The sequence below is a fragment of the Oncorhynchus clarkii genome, chromosome 20, assembly GCF_045791955.1.
Source record: "Oncorhynchus clarkii lewisi isolate Uvic-CL-2024 chromosome 20, UVic_Ocla_1.0, whole genome shotgun sequence".
Lineage (NCBI taxonomy): Eukaryota > Metazoa > Chordata > Actinopteri > Salmoniformes > Salmonidae > Oncorhynchus > Oncorhynchus clarkii.
This window is the reverse complement of record NC_092166.1, coordinates 76,286,357-76,305,925: the sequence shown is the minus strand read 5'-3', so window position 1 is coordinate 76,305,925 and position 19,569 is coordinate 76,286,357. Positions and strand designations below refer to the sequence as shown.

Genomic DNA, 19,569 nt, shown 5'->3' with positions numbered 1-19,569 from the left:
ATAATACTGTAGCTATTGGTGTCTTTTTCAAATGAACCATGAGAATGGGGTGTTGTTTTAAGGCCAACAGTACAAGTTTCTACAACTGATTTATTTGAGAAAGTCAAATGGATATCTCAGTCATTCAGGGTGGAGATTGGATGCATATGTACATTAAAGCATTTATTTAGACTTTGATTTGAATACATTTATCAACAGAAAATCTCTTCTCTCTCCCAATACACATCTCCCCCTCTCCTCCTCTCTCCCTTTATTAATACATCCATGCAGCTTGGTCAAAAGTGTCCTCTTTGCCTCTATGGGTGTCTTCTCAACCTCTGGGGTGCATTCTGAGGTGATCCGTTGGTTGTGTTGTTGTTTAGCAGAGCGCACCCAGTGGTCTGACACACGCCTGGGACTCCTCGTAGTCCTGGGTGACCTCTCAGTCCAGGCCGGCCTACATGGCCTCTCTCGCCCTCTTGTCCTGGTGTGCCATTGAAGGCTCTGCCAGGTCTTCCACGTTGGCCTGGTGGATAAAGAAGTGGAAATGCATATTCGTTTTCAGTGGGTAAAGAATGACTGTGCCTACGAACTACTACGCGGCTTTGAGAGTTTGCAGTAGACTTTAAATTGACTTCCCATCTACTTTTCATTGTAAAAAAAAATTAAATGACGCAACATCTGCTTACCAAGAAACCGGCATCTGTTCTTATATAATGATTACAATAGAACTGGGCCCGTCAAAGCTGTTGTTGGATTTCCTTTGCTATGCTGTAAACTATTATTCAGACAATAAAAAGGAAGCAGAATGAAATGTCGCATTACCCTTTGGTCCCTGGTCTCCGATGTAGCCAGGTAGGCCATGGCCCTCTGCTCCCTTATCTCCTTGATCTCCTTGATCCCCTAGGAACCAGACACAATGTTTTCACAGCATGCAAAACAACAGGAAAACACATGATATGTACCACCCCTGACAGTACATGCCCCTGGGACAAAGCTGGTACAGAGGAACAAGCTGTTCATGTTGATTAACAACCATGTGTGTTACTGAGATCATCACTGGATAGATGTATAAAAACGCCTTGTAAATATTCTTTGATTTCATTAGTTTGGCTGATGGAATGTACCATAAGTGTGAAGTCATGCTAGGCCCTAAAGCAATGCATTATAATTCCCCACGAGAACATACACAATGCCATACTTAGTTATGTCCAGAGCCATATATATATATAGACAGAGTTGGGTCAGGTTTTAGAACAGCTGCCATGTTAGCACCTTTATTCTTGAAACGTTGGTGATGTAACAATACAATAATGCCTCTGATAGTTCCCTATGGAATGACCCACAGAGATTTTTTTATTGATTATCATTAGATATAAACTGAACTGTGTTGTCGTGTCAACAAACAATCTGGTTTTACTGGACATCTTCAAAGGTTAAGAAAACTATGAGAAATAAACAGCACAGGAAGTGTCAACTATTGCTTAGCAACGGCTAAGGAGGAGAAAGTGGCGTTCTCGGAAGGTTTAGACAGAAATCGTATTGGCCCAACTCTCTCTCAATATATGACTCTGTTAATCTGTGTTAAGTCTGCTCCATTCAACTTTTGGTTGTCATGGTATTTCTTTGCATATTTGTAGGCAAAATGAGAACCAGTTATGTGTACTTTTCAACAAATGTGTATTGTTGCAGGTCATAGAAACGACTAATCTAAACATACTGTCATGGTGAACAGCAATGGCTAATATATACAGTAGACATACATTTTCAGATATTGCATCAAAGGAATGCTGAGATCAATTTAGTTCTGGCAGTCATTCATTTGTACAGTATTTCTCACCTGGCTGTCCTTGTTGGCCTGCGTCTCCTACCTCCCCATAGAATCCTGGTTGTCCGATCTCTCCATTCACACCGGCAATACCATCACCACCCTAGAAGCACAACAACCAAAAGACTCTTAAGTGAGGTGAGCTTTGACAGAGATAAAATATTAGATATTTACATGATAAGGTTATTGAAGGCCAAAACATGGGGCTTGACAGGAGTATTTTTAGACATTTGTGTCTTTATGAACTTGAAAGACTCTGTGGTTTGAAAATGTTAGTTTAGGAAACCCGAACAGAGTCTGTCTTAATGCTTAATAATTGTGGAAAAGGCTTTCCACTCCAGGGATGCTGGTGAATCCCTCCAAGAACCGATCAACACAGAGCAAGTGCCTCTTCTGCGACTTCTTATTTGTCTTCACGGGAACATGGAAAGTCTGAATGTTTTCATTCCAACCTATACTGCCAAATACTTCAGCTCTCTCACTCCAAGTGCTTCCAATATGTAAGCATTTTACTTGGCCCGGGGAGACACAGAAACATAATAAAGTATGGAGTGTGCACTTCCTGAGCAAAATGACCTACAAATGAATAATCATGGATTCATACAGACAGTGTCTATGTTCAGTTGTTAGAGGATTTCTAATAATTAAAAATCGCACAAGAAATATTCCAGGCATTGACTTTGGGTTTCACACACACACACACACACACACACACACACACACACACACACACACACACACACACACACACACACACACACTGACAGCATAGTAACCTCCTAACATATGACACTCACTGGAGGTCCCGGGGGTCCCTTTTGTCCAGAGGGACCGGGGGCACCCAAGGGGACGTCTCCATAGAGTGGGCACACGGCGGCACACGTCCTCTTCACCGAGTTGGCAAAGGTGGACATCTGTTCCAGCACCACTCTCTTGCAGACCTCAATCACGTGTTGTGCGGAGAGGGTTGGGCCCTGTGGAAACAAATCATGACTGCATCCATCACTTGGGACAACGACAACGCGATAAGGAATATGACAGAACAGGAAAGGCTGAGCAAGGCTGGCACAACCAGCAGCATGCAGGACTCTGTGAGGAAATGGGTGGGTGTATGTAATGAACAGTGAGAAAACACAGCCAACAATATTTTGTTTAGGCTCATTATAGATTTACAGCCATACAAAATGCAACCCTTGCTGTGAGTCACACAAAAAAACAATACTAATGAAAAACCATTTACAAGAATTGTCGACACCGCATTGATACCACACATGGTCTAACAACATGTACATCAATCTCCCCTGAATCAAAGTAGAGGAGAGATTGACTGCATCACTACTGGTCTTTGTGAGAGGTATTGACATGTTAAAGTACCAGACTGTCTGTTCAATCGGTTAACACCCAGCTCAGACACTCATACATACCCCACAAGACATGCCACCAGAGGTCTCTTCACAGTCTCCAAGTCCAGAACAGAGGCTAGGAAACACATAGTACTACATAGAACCATGACTACATGGAACTCTCTTCCACCTCCGGTAACTCAAGCTAATAGTAACATTATTTAAAAAAACAGATAAAACAACCACAAAACACAACGCAGACTGTGAAGAGACACACACACACACACACACACACACACACACACACACACACACACACACACACACACACACACACTCTCTCTCTCTCTCTCTCTCTAAAACACACCCACACATTATTCTTAGTAATGTAATGTAGTAATGGAGCAACATCAATTTGTATAATGCACAATGTTTTGTTTAATGTAATGTTTTATCTCTGTGTGGACCCCAGGAAGAGTAGCTGCTGCCTTGGCAACAGCTAATGGGGATCCTAATCAAATACTAAATTCTAAATATGCCAATCGCTACAACGACTAAGTCTGTCAGAACAGCTTTGATGAGGTTAGGGTGGGGTATCTGTGAAATGTCTTTTATAAAAAAAAACTGAAGATACGTAGCTGGCAGAGGAGGCTGGTGGGAGGAACTATAGAAGCACAGGCTCATTGTAATGGCTGAAATTGAATAAATTGAATAATTTCAAACACATCAAACATATGGAAACCTCATGTTTAACTCCATTCCATTGATTCCATTCCAGCCATTACAATGAGCCCATCCTCCTGTAGCTCCTCCCACCAGCCTTCTCTGGTAGCTGGCATATTGTTGCGATGCAGGTTGGAAATATGGTGGCTTGTTTTGATCAGTCAGTGCTACAGTAACATGCACACTGAAGGGTGCCAGTAGTATTGTTCTTTATACAACACAATTGAAAGCAGGTTCCAGTCTCTCTAACGACTAGGCGTTGATGAGTCATCCATTGCATGTGTGACTTTATGTGTTTTACTATGTGAGTCACAGCTGAGTTAAGATAATACTGACTTCGTCCTTTTTTCCATTTCAGACCCAGACAGTCAATAAATAGGCCTACTTTGATTTCAAAGGTTTATATGGCACTCGCCCAAAACAAAGTAAGTTACTTGACCTTTTCAGATCTTGCTGAACATGGCAGTCTCTGTACTTACCGGTGGCCCTGGCGGCCCCTGAAATCCGACTGGTCCTCCATCGCCACGGACCCCCTTTGTTCCGACTGGGCCTGTGCGTCCAGGCTCGCCCCCTGGCCCACGCTTCCCCCGACCACCGTGGGGACCCTGTGCACCCGCGTCTCCAACCTAGATCACAGACAGAGCATCAAGGGGCATGTTCTGTAATACACACAAGCTACTGATAGGTAAGGTAGTAAGCTGCCCAGGACAACAATCTCGCTCAAACAGTGCTCATTTGGTAGAGCAACTAGACACAGCATTAAGAGACATTGTGTGCAGGTAGCCTAGCGGTTAAGCACAGTAACTGAGAGGTCGCTGGTTCAAATCCCAGAGCTGACTAAGTGAATAATGTTCCCTTGAGCAAGGCACTTAACCCTAAATGCTCTGGATAAGAGTGTCTGCTAATATATGTAAAATGTCTCATAAAACAGAAATAAGATATGGCTGTGTAGAAATCCAGATCTTGACTATAACCCATCTTATGCAATGACTGTTGTCTCCATTTTGTTTTATGTGACTATTGTACTACAAAGCAAAGAAACTATATCTTACCTCGCCTTTGGGGCCCTTTTCTCCTTTTTCTCCCTGTGGAAAGTAAGAAACCCCAGAGTGAATGCATTTAGATAACTTGGGCTTCATGACTACTGCTCAAAATGAAGTAGATACAATTTAATATAATGAAATGTGTATATGAAAAAACAAAGCAATAGTGTAAGTACCGTTTCACCATTGACACCTTGGATCCCTTCAATGCCTATATCTCCCTGGAAGATACAATTGAAACAAAACTTGATTAGAATGGCCTGGCATCTTTTTCACAGGCTGTCTGTCTGTCTGTTTGAACATGTAGTCCTCGTGGACTGAAGCACAGCATTTCCTTTGACTCTAATTTATTTGATGTTTAGGACAGCGTTTATCTCACATCCATTCATCACCACTAGTCTTTGATGGCCCGCAAATATTTGCTTTCTTCTTCTTCTTCTCATCCAAGAGCAGGATGTGTGTGTGTGTTGTCAGGATGTGTGTGTGTGTGTGTGTGTGTGTGTGTGTGTGTGTGTGTGTGTGTGTGTGTGTGTGTGTGTGTGTGTGTGTGTGTGTGTGTGTGTGTGTGTGTGTCTCCAGAGTCCTTTGCCTCTGTCCTGATGGATGGCAAACGTCAAATGAACATGTACTTCAGAAATACTGCAAAAACTACTTTGGTTTATAGGGGACCTAATGTTCCAACATGCTCTATGTTTTTAACAGCAGGCCACTCCGTGTCTCCCTTTAGACTATGTATCCATGTGTCTATGGGGTGGCAGGTAGCCTAGCGGTTAAGAGCGTTGGGCCAGTAACCAAAAGGTTGCTGGTTCCAATCCCTGAGCTGACTATGTGAAAATCTATCACTCTGTAAATGGATCTGGTTAAGAGTATCTGCTTACAGGTATCGTCTGCATAAAATAATACTCTGTATTTGTCTGATGTCTAACTCTATTTACTGTTACTGGGAAAGTGTTCAATTGTTTTTATTTTTATTAAGCATGATTGAGGTTGTGTGTATCATAACATTATTCAGACTTTCGAGAAAAAGGTTTGTACAAATAATGATTTACATTTTATAATCCATTGATACATTTCCTAATCCGTTGAGCCTTTTCAGCGCTTTTAAAGCCAGCACGAAAGGCTCTTGAAATAGGTTATATTCTGATTTGAGAGCTGACACTGTAAGGAGAACAGAGAAGCCCATGGATTTACTCACACACACTTTGTAGTCTGACGCCACTACGAGCCAACTAATGATGCAGCCAACATGGAGTGATGCTACGCACTGCAGTACAGTGGGGATTGTCTCACATCAGACAAGATCAAACCTCAAAAACGAGTTGAAAGTCAGATGTTTGATCTAATTACATCAGGGGTTCTATGGAATGGGAGACTGTGGTTTAACACTGTGAAAAATGTTTCCTACTGCATAAAAAGACGCATTGATTATATAACGAATAACACACATGTAATTGAGAGGATTGTAAGAAAACCATCCTGAAAACACCTATAACAGGTCCCATCCAGACCACATAGTACAAAGCAAGCTTTGAGTTTGGTATCAGCAGCCAATTAAATAGCTAGAACAGACTGTGAACAGACTCCTGGGGGAAGTTTAGCACCAACGTTAACTTCCGGTCCAGATGGGGAGAGAATAGGATATTCTGGATGAAGAGCCAAGGCTCTGGGAAAGCCAATGTGTCACAGCTAGTGAACATGCCACGAGAGAACAGGATATCCAATCAGGTGGGGAGAACTAAGTGAATCGTCCACTTGTTTGTTTGTTCCACCCTGGTCATGGGGGTTGACATGGGGTTGTTGACAGGTGAATGGGGGGGTAGTGGGCTACAGAAGATCTCTCAGTGGTGACACATGAAACCACAAGAACTGGCAGCAGTAACCTAGCCATTGTATCAGTCTGCTCTGTAAAATTACCAGAAAGGACAGGTCATATATTTTGTCTGTGTACATTTCTGGATATTGATCTAGTGCAGCGATTGACAAAAGGCGTCCCTCCAGTGATTTTTGTTCTTCAAATAGGGGGATTAGTTTGCTCAGAAAGACTGTAAAATCACCAGGAATTTGGCTAAAATTAGTTTAATTTAGGAAATATGTTCCGAAGTAATCCCATGTATAAAATGAAATGGCTTAGTTGTTGTCTTACTGTAGATGTGGACTCCGGACCATCCGCTCCTCCAAAAATAATCTGCGGCTGAATCGAGTTGACTACCCCTAGGCTAGTGTTTAATCTGACCTCTTTGTGACTGTTTGGTAATAGTGTTGGTACTGTGTTGAATACAGTAGCAAGTCTCATTATCAAGTCAGTTCATTTCGAAGATGTGCTTCTATGTAAAATTCTGAAGAACGTCATCCGAACTCACGGGACTTATATAGGTATTGGTCCCAGTTCCACCTTTGATAACACAGACAATGTAATGTTATTGAGGTGTAGACTCTGACTAATTAATGTCTTGACACTTGACTTCATTAATCAAGTCCTAACACACTTCATTACTCGCTACCTGTTGCTCTTCTAGCAGTCCAGTAGGTGAATAAAGTTGATTACCTTGGGGCCTGGCCGGCCAGCTACTCCCACATGCCCCTGTTCGAGAAACAACATATTTTAGTGGTTTGGAGAGAATTAACTTCTTTTTTCAAAGAGTTTACAAAGAGTCATCCGGAACACTCACGACAGGTCCTGGGGGTCCAATAAATCCGGGTCTTCCTGGCTTTGCTGCTGATCCTTTATAACCTCTGGGGCCCTGGAGAGAGAAACATGTCTTACATTTAGCAGAGGGACTACTTTCTTTTCTCTTAAAGGGAAACTCCACTCAAAAAAACTATATTTTGGTACTTTTTTTCATCGGTGCACTGTACATTCCAAAAATACATTCCCAAAATACATTCCCAAAATACAGTCCCAAAATCTTTTGCATGTCAGCAGTCAAGTTTTCAAGATATTGGACTTTGAAGAAGTGAAGTGTCACTGACCACATCATCATGGCTCCGTAAAGTGAGACGCGTGAAGATGTGAAAGCCAACTGTACTTACCGTTTGGCCTTGAGGCCCCATCTCCCCTGCCGGCCCCAGCATTCCTTTCTCTCCCTGTTGAGGGTAAAACCCATATACCTTATATTTCCGTATATTATTCAAACTAATTCAAAATGATCGTTTGTTTCATGAGATAGTTCTGTTACCATTATTCCGAATTGTCCGTTTCTGCCCTCCGGGCCCTGGGGTCCTTGGTAAGCCTTGAGAAGGGACGGAGGATAGCACAGATCAGATAAAGACAATAGATAGGGTCCACATTCATCGTGCCTCATACGGATGTCCTAAATGTACACCATACACAAGGTCAAAGCATTAGCCGCTTTGGATAAAAGCGTCTGCTAAATGGCATTTATTAGTTATATTATTGCTAGAGTAAACAGAAACATGGATGCTAAAAGACAGTGAACCTACCTCTATTCCCATGTCCCCATCTCTCCCGGGCAAACCAGGATCTCCTATAATGCCCTGTGGAGATATGTTGTTATTGATGTTACTAAAAGTTTGCCCATGCTTGTTCATCTCTGAGATTGAAATATACATTTCAGTCACAATAATTAACCTTTTGTCCAATGGTGCCATATCTTCCCTTTGATCCTTGGGTTCCCTGGTGTTGACAAACAAGTTGAGTAATGAGACTGTTGTTATCACTGATATATATATATATATATATATATATATGTAATTTAAGTCATGTGCGTCTTTGTATACTGCATATGCTGTAAATATATATGTTGTTGTTGGTGAATAATGAACAGTGGAGGAGGAACTGTTTGCATGTTTAGAAATGAGAGACGCGATTAGGTGCCATACGTACAGGTTTTCCCTTTTCCCCAGCAACTCCTGACTCTCCAGGATCACCTACAACACCCTGCCAAGACAACGTAAAGACAAACCACATGTTTATTCTGTTTCACTGAAATGAGACCAACTTTCCTTTCAATTTGTTCCTGCTTGTTGTGACCGGAGATGTTTTAATGTTTCACTAAGGACGTCTACATCTACAGTGGAATTAGGAGACATTTGAAGGATAGTTCTTGCCTTGTAAGCTGACCTGCAGATGGTCCTCCCTCTAGGAAATCACTAGGGTTGAAAGTGCTACCGTTACTAACCCAATTTGTTGTGTTGCTATGGTTTGCATACTTAAAACTAATCCCAAACCTGGCCACAGGTACTAATGTTGTTTGTGGAAAGAGCCGAAGTGCCAAAACATATCTTTCCGCCTTGGCCTCGTCGCAACATAAAATTGTATTAATTTCTCTGTGTGCATGTATGAAGGCTTGGCAGGTGGCAGAAAGTGAATTTACAATTGGTTTATGGGTTGTAGCAGTGTTTATTTAATCAAAAACTAGTGAATAGAGACTAAAATATTAGTCAAACACCTGTTTTTCAGTGACAATTGACGAGACTATAACTGACTAAATAGACCCTGAAAAACTGTTGACTAAAATGAGATAAGACAAAATGATCTCTGTTCCTAAAATCTGACTACTAAGTGGATTGGACAAGAGTATTTGGAGAGAATGAGAGATTTCAGTGATAAGCACTATTCATGACATTGAGCAGGAGCTAATGACTGTTTCACCCAGTGATGTAGTTGAGTCACTAAACCTCGAGTCCGAATCGAGTCCCAAGTCCCCTGTGCTCGAGTCTGAGTCCACCAATGAATTGAGCCAACGTTAATTCCTTATTCAACATGTCAGAGAGACATATTTGTTCTACATAGCATATTTCTATCTGAATGTTCCAAAATGTTAGCTATAGCTAGCTATGAGGTGACATGACTGGACAAGGTGTAGCCTTAACAAATGGTTAATGGTCTGGTCCCAAGTACCCTAGATTTATAACAGCCTGGAATATGCTTTATGAATGTAAAATGCGGCCCGCAAATGCTCGATATAAAGAGAAAAACGCAGTGGCATGTCTTTTGAACAGTAGCCTAAGGGCTAGAATCAAGCAATATTCTCGGAGGAAAAGAGGAAGACTTGGCTACGTTGGCTACAGAACATGTATATAAAACGTTTGTGGGAAAAGTGGGAGGTTTGAGCGAGACAACAAATTCAAAGATGGCCTACTTTTCTATACTCAAGGGAGAGAAAAACATTGTATGAGTCTGTTTGTTTTGTATGTAATATCTATGTAGCCTGAATTAATAATTTACATGGCCATTGTTACATATTCTTATGTGTGTCCTATTTCTGCTGTTGGGAAGGGAATAGATGGTGTTATGGTTAAATCTCTGTTGGTAAGACAAGGCTGTGTGTGTTTGTGCACATGGAAATCAGTGATTTATGTTTACTATATGCATAGCTGCAGGAAGTAGCAGGGCTGAGAAATAAATAATAATAATACATATATATATTGAAAAATATATACTTTCTTCACAAAAGTAGTGCCCTGGGCCTTTAATATCCATCTGGCCCTGGGCCTTATATATATCCGTCTGCAGCACCAGCGCTGGCAAAAAAGATTGTCCACCCCCCCAAACTACTTCCCGCGGCTATGACTATAGGTTAATAGGACAATACAAATGTGATGTTTTAGTCAAAATGACTAACAGGCTGACTACACCGCTGACTACACAAAATATATTTAGAAATCTATGTTATTCAATTATTGCACCCACATGGCTCGTGCGCGCCAACGAGCGTCTGCGTTGCCAAGGGCTAAAATAGAACTCAGTTCTATTTCTTACACAGATCGCGCTGCAAGTCCTGCCTCTCCCATCTCCTCATTGGTTTATAGAAGCAGGTACCCACGTGTCATCTCCTCATTGGTTATACCCACGTGGGTGACTGAAAGATGACGAAGTCAGTGGCGGTAATGCACCTAATTTATGAAAGTTGCCAATCGCAATATAAAGTCAAGAGAAGAAAAAGCCTGGAAGGAGAGATGACTAGACATGATTCGGTTGACCTTTTAATGTGTGGATTAATTGGCGGAGTAGAGGACCTTGTGCATTTCAGGTAAAGTAACAACTCAATGTTTGATTCCCAGGACAAATTAGCTAGGAACAGCAAGCTAGCTAAAAAGTTCAAATTAGCTAGCAAGTGGAAGCTAGCTAGCTAAATTGCCATACATTTTTAATGCTTTTCGACCTGTCCCCAAATTAATGTAATTGGTTCAGAGTTTGTTTTGATATTTTAACCTGTGTGTCCTGATTGCGTTTGGTGTAGGGGGGACAAAATACATTTATGCACGATGGCGCAGGCGCACTGCCGGTTTGGGTTCCGTGAAAGACTAGAGTAAATCTAAAAAAGTGTGCCAAAATGAACACTGGGTTGTAGATACAGTATTATTATTATTATTATTATTACAAGTGGGGTTTTGTGTGAACATGTGTGATGTGGCTCTTAACGTACCTGCTTTCCCTGTGGCCCAGGAGGTCCTTCAACACCGGAGGCCCCTTCTTCTCCCTACAAACAATACAAGCATAAAATGTTATTGAAAATGTAATAATTAATACGAGAGAACTTGGAAAAATAAGAGTTTCTGGTGGATAAAATGATATTCACCTTCACTCCTGTATATCCTGGAATTCCTTCATATCCAAGTGGACCTGGATCACCCTTCAAGAAGACAGAGAAGTTAGTCAATGATGATAAAACCAATGACAATTGGGATTGATCACTAGTATACTGCAATTATGGCTGCGTTTACACAGGCAGTCCAATTTTGATATTTTTGGTAAAAGAGCTGACCTGATTGGTCAAAAGACACAATTTGTGGGGAAAAAATTAAGCCTGTCTCCCATCTTTAGAAAGACATACCGTTTCTCCTTGTACTCCGGTCTCGCCCAGCTCTCCAGGTGACCCCTGAGTTCCCTGGAATCATTATTAAAACATTAAAATGAGACCCTCTTAATCTTCTATTAAATAGAACAAGCACCGCACTCAGAAAAATAACACACTCATGAAAAGTTTTAAAAAATGTGTTACTTTTCAACTTGACTACATATGCTAAGAGCCATATGTATTCTATATACAGTACATGTATGGTTCTGCAATGTGCACAATGATGCGTTTAACACACCTAATGGAAGTCTATGGGATTTGAAGAGACCCTATCATCCATTACGAAGGACAACACAACCTACCTTGAAGCCCCCGGCGCCATGTAATCCCTTCAGACCTTTGGGACCTCTGTCGCCCTGAAACACAGTAGCTCGTTAGCACTAATCTGCACCGTGACACCAGAGACCAGCTAAAGAGATTATGGATATGTGTTTGAGGCTGGATTACATCAAGGCCGTGAAGTCCTCTCATCCCCTTGTTCCCGCTGATTCCTGCAATGCCCTGAGGGAGACAAGTTGTTGTTATCCACAGTGAATACACAAACACGATAACATACGCACTATACACACACATACAGTACACATGGATTTAGTACTGTAGATATGTGGCAGTGGTGGAGTGGGGGCCTGAGGTCACACAGTGTGTTGTGAAATCTATGAATGTATTGTAATGTTTTAAAAATAAAATAAATAATAAACTGCCTTAATTTTGCTGGACCCCAGGAAGCGAATCAGCAGCTAATGGAGATCCATAATAAATACTAATTTTTCTGACAACTCAACTCAACTAGACAGATACAGATCTGATACAAGTCGGGGTCAGATGTCGTGTCTTACCTTAGGGCCTGGCTCTCCAACGTGGCCATAGTCACCTGTCTGCCCCATACCTCCCTGCAACAGAAGAGAAGTTTGAGTTAGTTACAGAAGTGACTTGTGGAGGGAGACAGTGTGAGCTGTATAGCAGGTGGAAAACCAGATTGGCCAAGATACATAAAAAATATGTAATTCTAGTCAAATGTGCTCTCGCATCATGTAGGACACAGAAGCTCAGCACAGGGACTGTCCTATTTTTCAGTTTCACACAGTGTTCATGTAAAAGCATAAGACTGAACTTAATTAGATGTGAAATAATCAATTATGTCATGGTTGAACTAGAGCAACGTCTCCCAGCTGTCCATTGTGACCGTTATGCAGTAGTCTTGGCCGGCGGAATGTGTCTCTGACTGATGCTATAAACAGATTAGACACTGGATCAACACATTGGAGTTTCCCAATCTGTCAAGTGTGTGGGCATCACAGTAAGGTATCTGCATTTCATTGTGGCCTTCAAATGGAACATACAATTTATATCCAAGCGCTTGAAGCTATGACAGTAACCATAACATTTCCTTGAAGGAGGAAATCTGAACACGGGCTATTAAGGGATCCAAGTAATACATGATGATCATAATGATGTGTCAAATGTTTACTTTAGACCGAAGATCTTATTAGTGAGCGACAGGCTGAGCCACTGAAACACGGAGTTAGTGTTAACACGATGTAGGCCACATTTTATGACCCGAGGAAAGATGTGTCTTAGTTAAGGGAAAATTGAAACATTTATTCTGTTAGTGTTTCCACACAAATTTCCACATCCTCACTCATATAAGACAACGTGTTGGCCTATGAATTGGGGATATTCCACTTAGTAAACCAACACCGTTGAACAATACCAAAAGTCCTCTGTGCCATGGCACTAGTTTATTTAACCATTTCACCTCAGACCACTCTATGTCAGCTGCTAAGAGGCTAACCTTGGAGACGATAGACGCTTTATCCAGAAGCATGACCGTGAACTTTACAACTTTACAGTTTTTTAAAAAAGCGATTAGTGTGTAGCAGGGGACTAATGGAAGGACCACCCACCGGGACTGACAGTACATATATATCTGAGCCAGGAAATGCCCTCCTCAGGCACCAACGGAGGTGGCAGTAAACATGGTTGTTCTCTGTGACTTACATACTGGCAGGAGGTGAGGGCTCCACTGAGTCTGAGAAGACATATTTTGGCCCCCAACTGAGCTCCATAAACAGCTTGTCCCCCTCATCCGCCTGTCTGTGAGTGAGTACCCAGCATGGCCATTTGTGTGTGTCTGTGTGTCTGTGTGCGTGTGCGTGTGTGTATGAGAGTGCATGTGTGTGTGTGTGTGTGTGTGTGCTTTGAGTAGTATATGGACAATTTTTACCCAGAGTCTCTCCAGCCGAAAGGGCATGTTATATGCCAAGCCAACAACTCATTTCTCATGTACAAGACAAGTCGTCTGTCTTTGAAGACCCAATAGAAGCCCTGCACACTATTAGTCACATGTTCTCTGTTCTCTGAGTTGTGGTCCCAGCATACCACCAAGAGCTGGAGCTGCTACATCAAAGAGGTAAATTGGTCTTACAGATGTAGGATCTTTATTTGATCACCCTGTTGCATGACAACCTTCCTGCAATGCAGGACATTTTTAACATGTAGTTTCTTGGTTTAAAAAGGCTTCTGAATTTTGTAAATTCCACTTTGACATTTCAGACTTGATTTTCCCTTCCAATTAAATGTAGAAACCTCTACAAAAATGTCCATTAATTATAATTATCATAATAATTTACATTTCCTGTTGCTGCAGGATTATTTTCCTGCTGTAGCAAACGGGTTCAAAGGAAGATCCTACACCTGTAACTCAGCCTCAAATGGAAGTAATCATGTCTACTGCCTGAAGCCTATAAGCAGGGAGGGTTATGTTCACATGGTCAACCATGTAATTGAATCCCGATGCAGTGAGTATGCCATATCCTTTAATTAAACTGCTTAGTAAACATGTTGTCCTCTGTTCTGCGCTGAATTGTTCTCTATTGTATTTTAAGAGGTGTTCTGTTCTCAACTCTCTCCACTTTTCTGACAATGACAAAGCATTTTTCCTTGAGCGCTGAGTGTTATGTATATGAAGGGCAGTAGAATGATGCTAACGACTATGACGACTGTGATGATGAAATGATGACTATGATCACTATGAAGATGAAATGATGACGAAACAATGATTCACATGTATGAGAACATAACATACCACTATAATAAGTAATACAACATTCATTATTAGAATATTACTCAAACTGACTGCTTTCACTGGCTGAGGATTTGTCAAATTCAGATTAATTATAATAAGTATGAATCTCCTAATGTTAAAGTGAAACCAGACAGTCTATGATGGTTTGCCATATTGATCTAAGTTATTATCACTTCCACTTTACGTCCATTGCCGTGCGGTGTTCCCTGTTTTAGCTTCTGTTCCCATCTCTCAGTTATGTTCCCATTGTATTTCCCACAACTTCACCGCTGTCCCGCAAGCAGGGGTTTTCCTATTTCATTCACACGCAGTTCAATTTAACTCTTTACACTGTACCAACCTCTGTAGTCAATCTGGGGTCTATAGCCCAACATCCAAATGTCTGTCACTGTAAAATCCACCAAAACACCAAAAGAGCTCATACATTCTGAATGACAATTAGCACTCATTATTGTTCTAAGTTGTTGACCCTCACTAAACAAAGTTCAACTTAACACTATAGTGAGAATTGTGCTGTAATGCCCTTACCCAGTTGCCTAGTCTTCCTGGCTCTCCTGTGTTGCCTGGCAGACCTCTGTGACCCTGCAGAAGGAGACATACAGTTGGAGTAGTTAGCATTAGCCTGGACCGCAACCCAGCCATGCCAAGTTGGCTCTCCAGCCTGGTCCAATGCTGTATGTGCTGTAACCAACTCTTTTATCTATCATTGCCAATGAACGAACACAGAGGAGTTGGCTAACAGCAGACCGAACAGACTAGACCACCAGGCTAAAGGCTCTCAGCTCATTATTCAAAGCAGTGGTGCTGTTATGGGAACTGTAATGGGCTTAGTAGTCACCTTCGGTCCTGGGGGTCCCTGGTTGCCAGGCTGTCCGTGCATACACTTACAGGTGGCCCTTCCTGCTGTCAGGCCAATCTCAGCATGCCCGCCACACTAAACAGAATAGAACAGCAGAGAACTTGACTAGTCAGTCCATCTGCAGAGACAGAAGTTGTTATTCTGCCCTGTTTACCACTCCCTAGAGGCAACACATGAACACACAACACACATTTGGGAGAACATAGTCACTGCTATGGGAGACAATGAGAAAAGAGGCTGGATTTAAAGACACACTGTACTGTACATATCTGTCACTGACGAACATGAACCTGCTGGAAGTCACACCCAACTCACCACACTGGAGAGCTCACAGCAGCCTTCTGAGTAGGCCTTCTCTGGATCACAGGACACATCCATCTGCTGGAGGTCTACCTACAGTTCCAGGACACAAGACATTGTGGTCAGTGAGCTTTCATATGAACGCTGAATTGACCATGGAGCATTGATCAATTCATAGACACAACTGCAAAATACTGCAGGAAACCCAGCATGATTTGGTTTGAACAGCACAGAACTTACTGAGGCGGAGCGATCTCCCACAGCCCTCTTCACGATAGAGGTGTAACCCTGGCGGATGACGGGTCTAGGATCACCGATGGGCTCCACGCTCACCTCCTCGCAGTCCACCAGCAACTTGACCTTATCGGCCTTGACCTGCAGCGCCAGCTTGTGCCACTCTCCATCAAACAGCTTGTCCACCCGGTGGAAGGTGCGTAGCATCTGGGTGCCATGGGGGCTGGTGTAGAAGAAGTCCAGAGAGTGTGTGTCACCCTGAAAACGGAGGCCCACCTGTTCACGTCCATCGGGGTCGCTGACCTGCCACAAGTTCCAGGACCTCTTGGCGGTGTCCTTCGTCACCTTAAATGTGGCAATGACGGAGTAGTCGGAGGGCAGGCCATCGGGGTACACATCGCTGTGGCACGACAATCATGGGGTATTAGGAGACACTTAATATAGTTGAAAACAATACATCATATTTTCATGCAGAACAAGCACTGGCATTTGTTGTGTAATTGTATTTTCAATAAAATGATCAAATACTTTTGAAACAACAGAATCAGTGTTTCACAAGCTAAACGTTGGATGCCTTTATCCCACTGCTTTTAAACTTCTGCTCGTAGTTTCAAAGCACCCCCCACCCTAGTTGGAAAATGAAGCTCATTCAACCTACCATTAATGTTTTCAATCACAACAGGCCTGTTGCACAACCTAATTTTATATACCCTCTTCTCTCCCTCTCTGGCTTCCTGTCAGGGCAAATCATTCCTGTTGGCTTTTTGATGCTGTACTTTGTATTTGATGTACAGTAACGCACTTCTGCTACTCAATATAAACATTTCTTAGTTGTCAGGCATCGAAGGTTCATTGAGGACAGCTTTGCTGGCTACAACACAGAGAAGGAAAATACAGATGAACTACTGATGTTCAGTGCCTCCCAGCAACGAGGAGACAGACAGCATAAATAACAAAACAAACAGCTGAGTGTGCAGCATATCTATGCCAAGAAAGTGTCAATCAGGGTTTGAGGATAGTTGGGGAAAATCCTTGCCTTTTCCAATTGAACGATGATGTATTTATTTTCAAAGGAAACCCTGGATGATAGGCTGATACACTAATACGACTCATAATACGTTTTGACTAACAGCACGTCATTATGCTAATCGACAAAGAATCAACTGCTATATTCATCCATTGTGATGACAATGAAATTCCAGTGGTGTTTCACCAGCTGTCCATTGGTGGCTATCAAGTGATGAAGCAAATGCAAATGTTGAGGTTTTTCGTGCCGGAGAGGAAATCAAATTTATTGCTTGAAGGTGGGCATAATTACACTGAGTGGAAAAACGGCGGAAACCCCACTGGCAAAGAGGCCGAGAAGAAATTATACACATCGCTATTAGATCTCTCATTTGGGTGCATGCTCTTAGCTCACTTTGGCTAGCTCACATCCGAGGAAAGTAGGAAACCTTAAGATAAACATCATTATTCACCATCAGTGAGGAGAATTGACAAAGTCTGGACTTTTTTTTTATCACATATTGATGGAGGAAGAGCACCCGGATCTCCTTAAGGAGGGTTCAACATACTGGACGTTGCAGATAGAAACACTATGAATAGAGCTAATGTGATGACTTTATCTACATGTTAGTGACACATGTCTATTCTATAACAACAAGTTCCACAATGTTGTGCCCTAGTAGATGCCCCCCTGGTCTATTGCAGGCCTGTGTGTTCAGTTTGAAAATCTGGGAAATTCTGCTCCGGACCCCTTTGGAAACAAGTGTTTTCCTGTGTTATCATGTTTAACTGTTATCCTCTGAGATTGAAATGCACATCTTAACATACCTTTTATTTTTTAACCTCATCATCAAATTCCAGTCTATACAAATCCATTTGGCTTCACTGTGTGCGTGCAGACAGTACCTCATGGTTTTGCGTAGGTGGATGGCAGGGTTCACACGGTAGGCCACTGAATCAGGTTCAGATCCAACCACTTTCCTCACCCCTCTGGACTTCGATACACGGAACTCCTCTAGCATGTCATAACCTCAGAGTAAAAACACACAGCTCAGTTTTTCACCAATGTGATGTTCAAAGGGTTGAGGATTGAAGTAAGACAATGAATGAGGAGGATCTGGATGAAACACATCATTTAAAAAGTTGCACATTAGGTTACACAGTGCAGTGGGGGTGGGCATGTGGAAGGACTGGAAAGTTGAATAAATCAAAAATATATCTATCGCACAATATGATCAATCAAACAATGGTTATTGGTATTCATGTTATTGGTATTCATGTTATTGGTATTCGTGTTACTGGTATTCATGTTACTGGTATTCATGTTATTGGTATTCATGTTATTGGTATTCATGTTACTGGTATTCATGTTACTGGTATTCATGTTATTGGTATTCATGTTACTGGTATTCATGTTATTGGTATTCATGTTACTGGTATTCATGTTATTGGTATTCATGTTACTGGTATTCATGTTACTGGTATTCATGTTATTGGTATTCATGTTATTGGTATTCATGTTATTGGTATTCATGTTATTGGTATTCATGTTATTGGTATTCATGTTACTGATATTCATGTTACTGGTATTCATGTTACTGGTATTCATGTTACTGGTATTCATGTTACTGGTATTCATGTTACTGGTATTCAACAGCAGCAAACTTTGTCAATCTAATGTTTTGTGAAATAGTTATTTGTTCAATCAGTGTTGATTTGCAGTAACTGTCACTTAGAACAGTATAATTGATTACTCACTACAAAAGGACATTACACTTGGCACAACATGAATTTAGTTGACTATAATGACACTCACTCCCACAGTTTAAGAGTGTCATCATAGAGATCCTATTCAATTATTTGAATTCCTAATTCTATGGGTGTCATTTCATTCAGAAAAAGTGAAGTCTGGATGTTTTTGTGACATTACAATGACGTCAGTTAGGGTTGGTAGTGATACATTCTGTTAAGGCTAATTCACAGACTGACTGCAGGAAATACTCAAGAAGGGAAGGATGTGTGTTCTTCTGAGAGTGCAATGGTTTTATGTGCCAGTGCTGCTGCCTGCTGGTTATGCAAGAGATAGAGGATCAAATTATATTGCATTGCATGGACCACTGTTCATAGGTTCCTGCACCTACCAACTTTGCCAACATCAGACAGAAAGAAAACATAGACACAGTCTTGAGAAAAGCTGTAAATCAATCAACCAAAATTACCAGACGCTCAATAAACAGGAAAGAAAATATCTTATGGTAGGGCCTACTTACTTGGTAACTCCTGGCATTTGGTCAATCCAACGAGAGCTAGAAGCACTGGGAAAACCAGCATCTCTTTGAAGGCTGGCAT

The 19,569-nt window shown here is 41.7% G+C and overlaps 1 protein-coding gene across 1 annotated transcript; it reads right to left on the bottom strand.

The window, feature by feature from the left end:
- Positions 1-296: 296 nt before the first annotated feature.
- LOC139375692 (collagen alpha-1(IX) chain) lies at positions 297-19,569 on the bottom strand. Its single transcript, XM_071117501.1, has 26 exons — positions 19,491-19,569; positions 18,127-18,250; positions 16,222-16,615; positions 15,997-16,074; positions 15,661-15,756; positions 15,351-15,404; positions 12,574-12,627; positions 12,185-12,238; positions 12,040-12,093; positions 11,714-11,767; positions 11,459-11,512; positions 11,306-11,359; positions 8,761-8,814; positions 8,506-8,550; positions 8,358-8,411; positions 8,093-8,146; positions 7,947-8,000; positions 7,586-7,657; positions 7,462-7,497; positions 5,093-5,137; positions 4,926-4,958; positions 4,353-4,499; positions 2,605-2,781; positions 1,820-1,910; positions 805-882; positions 297-505 (listed from the first exon to the last, which is right to left on the bottom strand). Exons 1-26 carry the CDS (start codon positions 19,567-19,569, stop codon positions 297-299), a joined length of 2,298 nt encoding a protein of 765 aa, XP_070973602.1.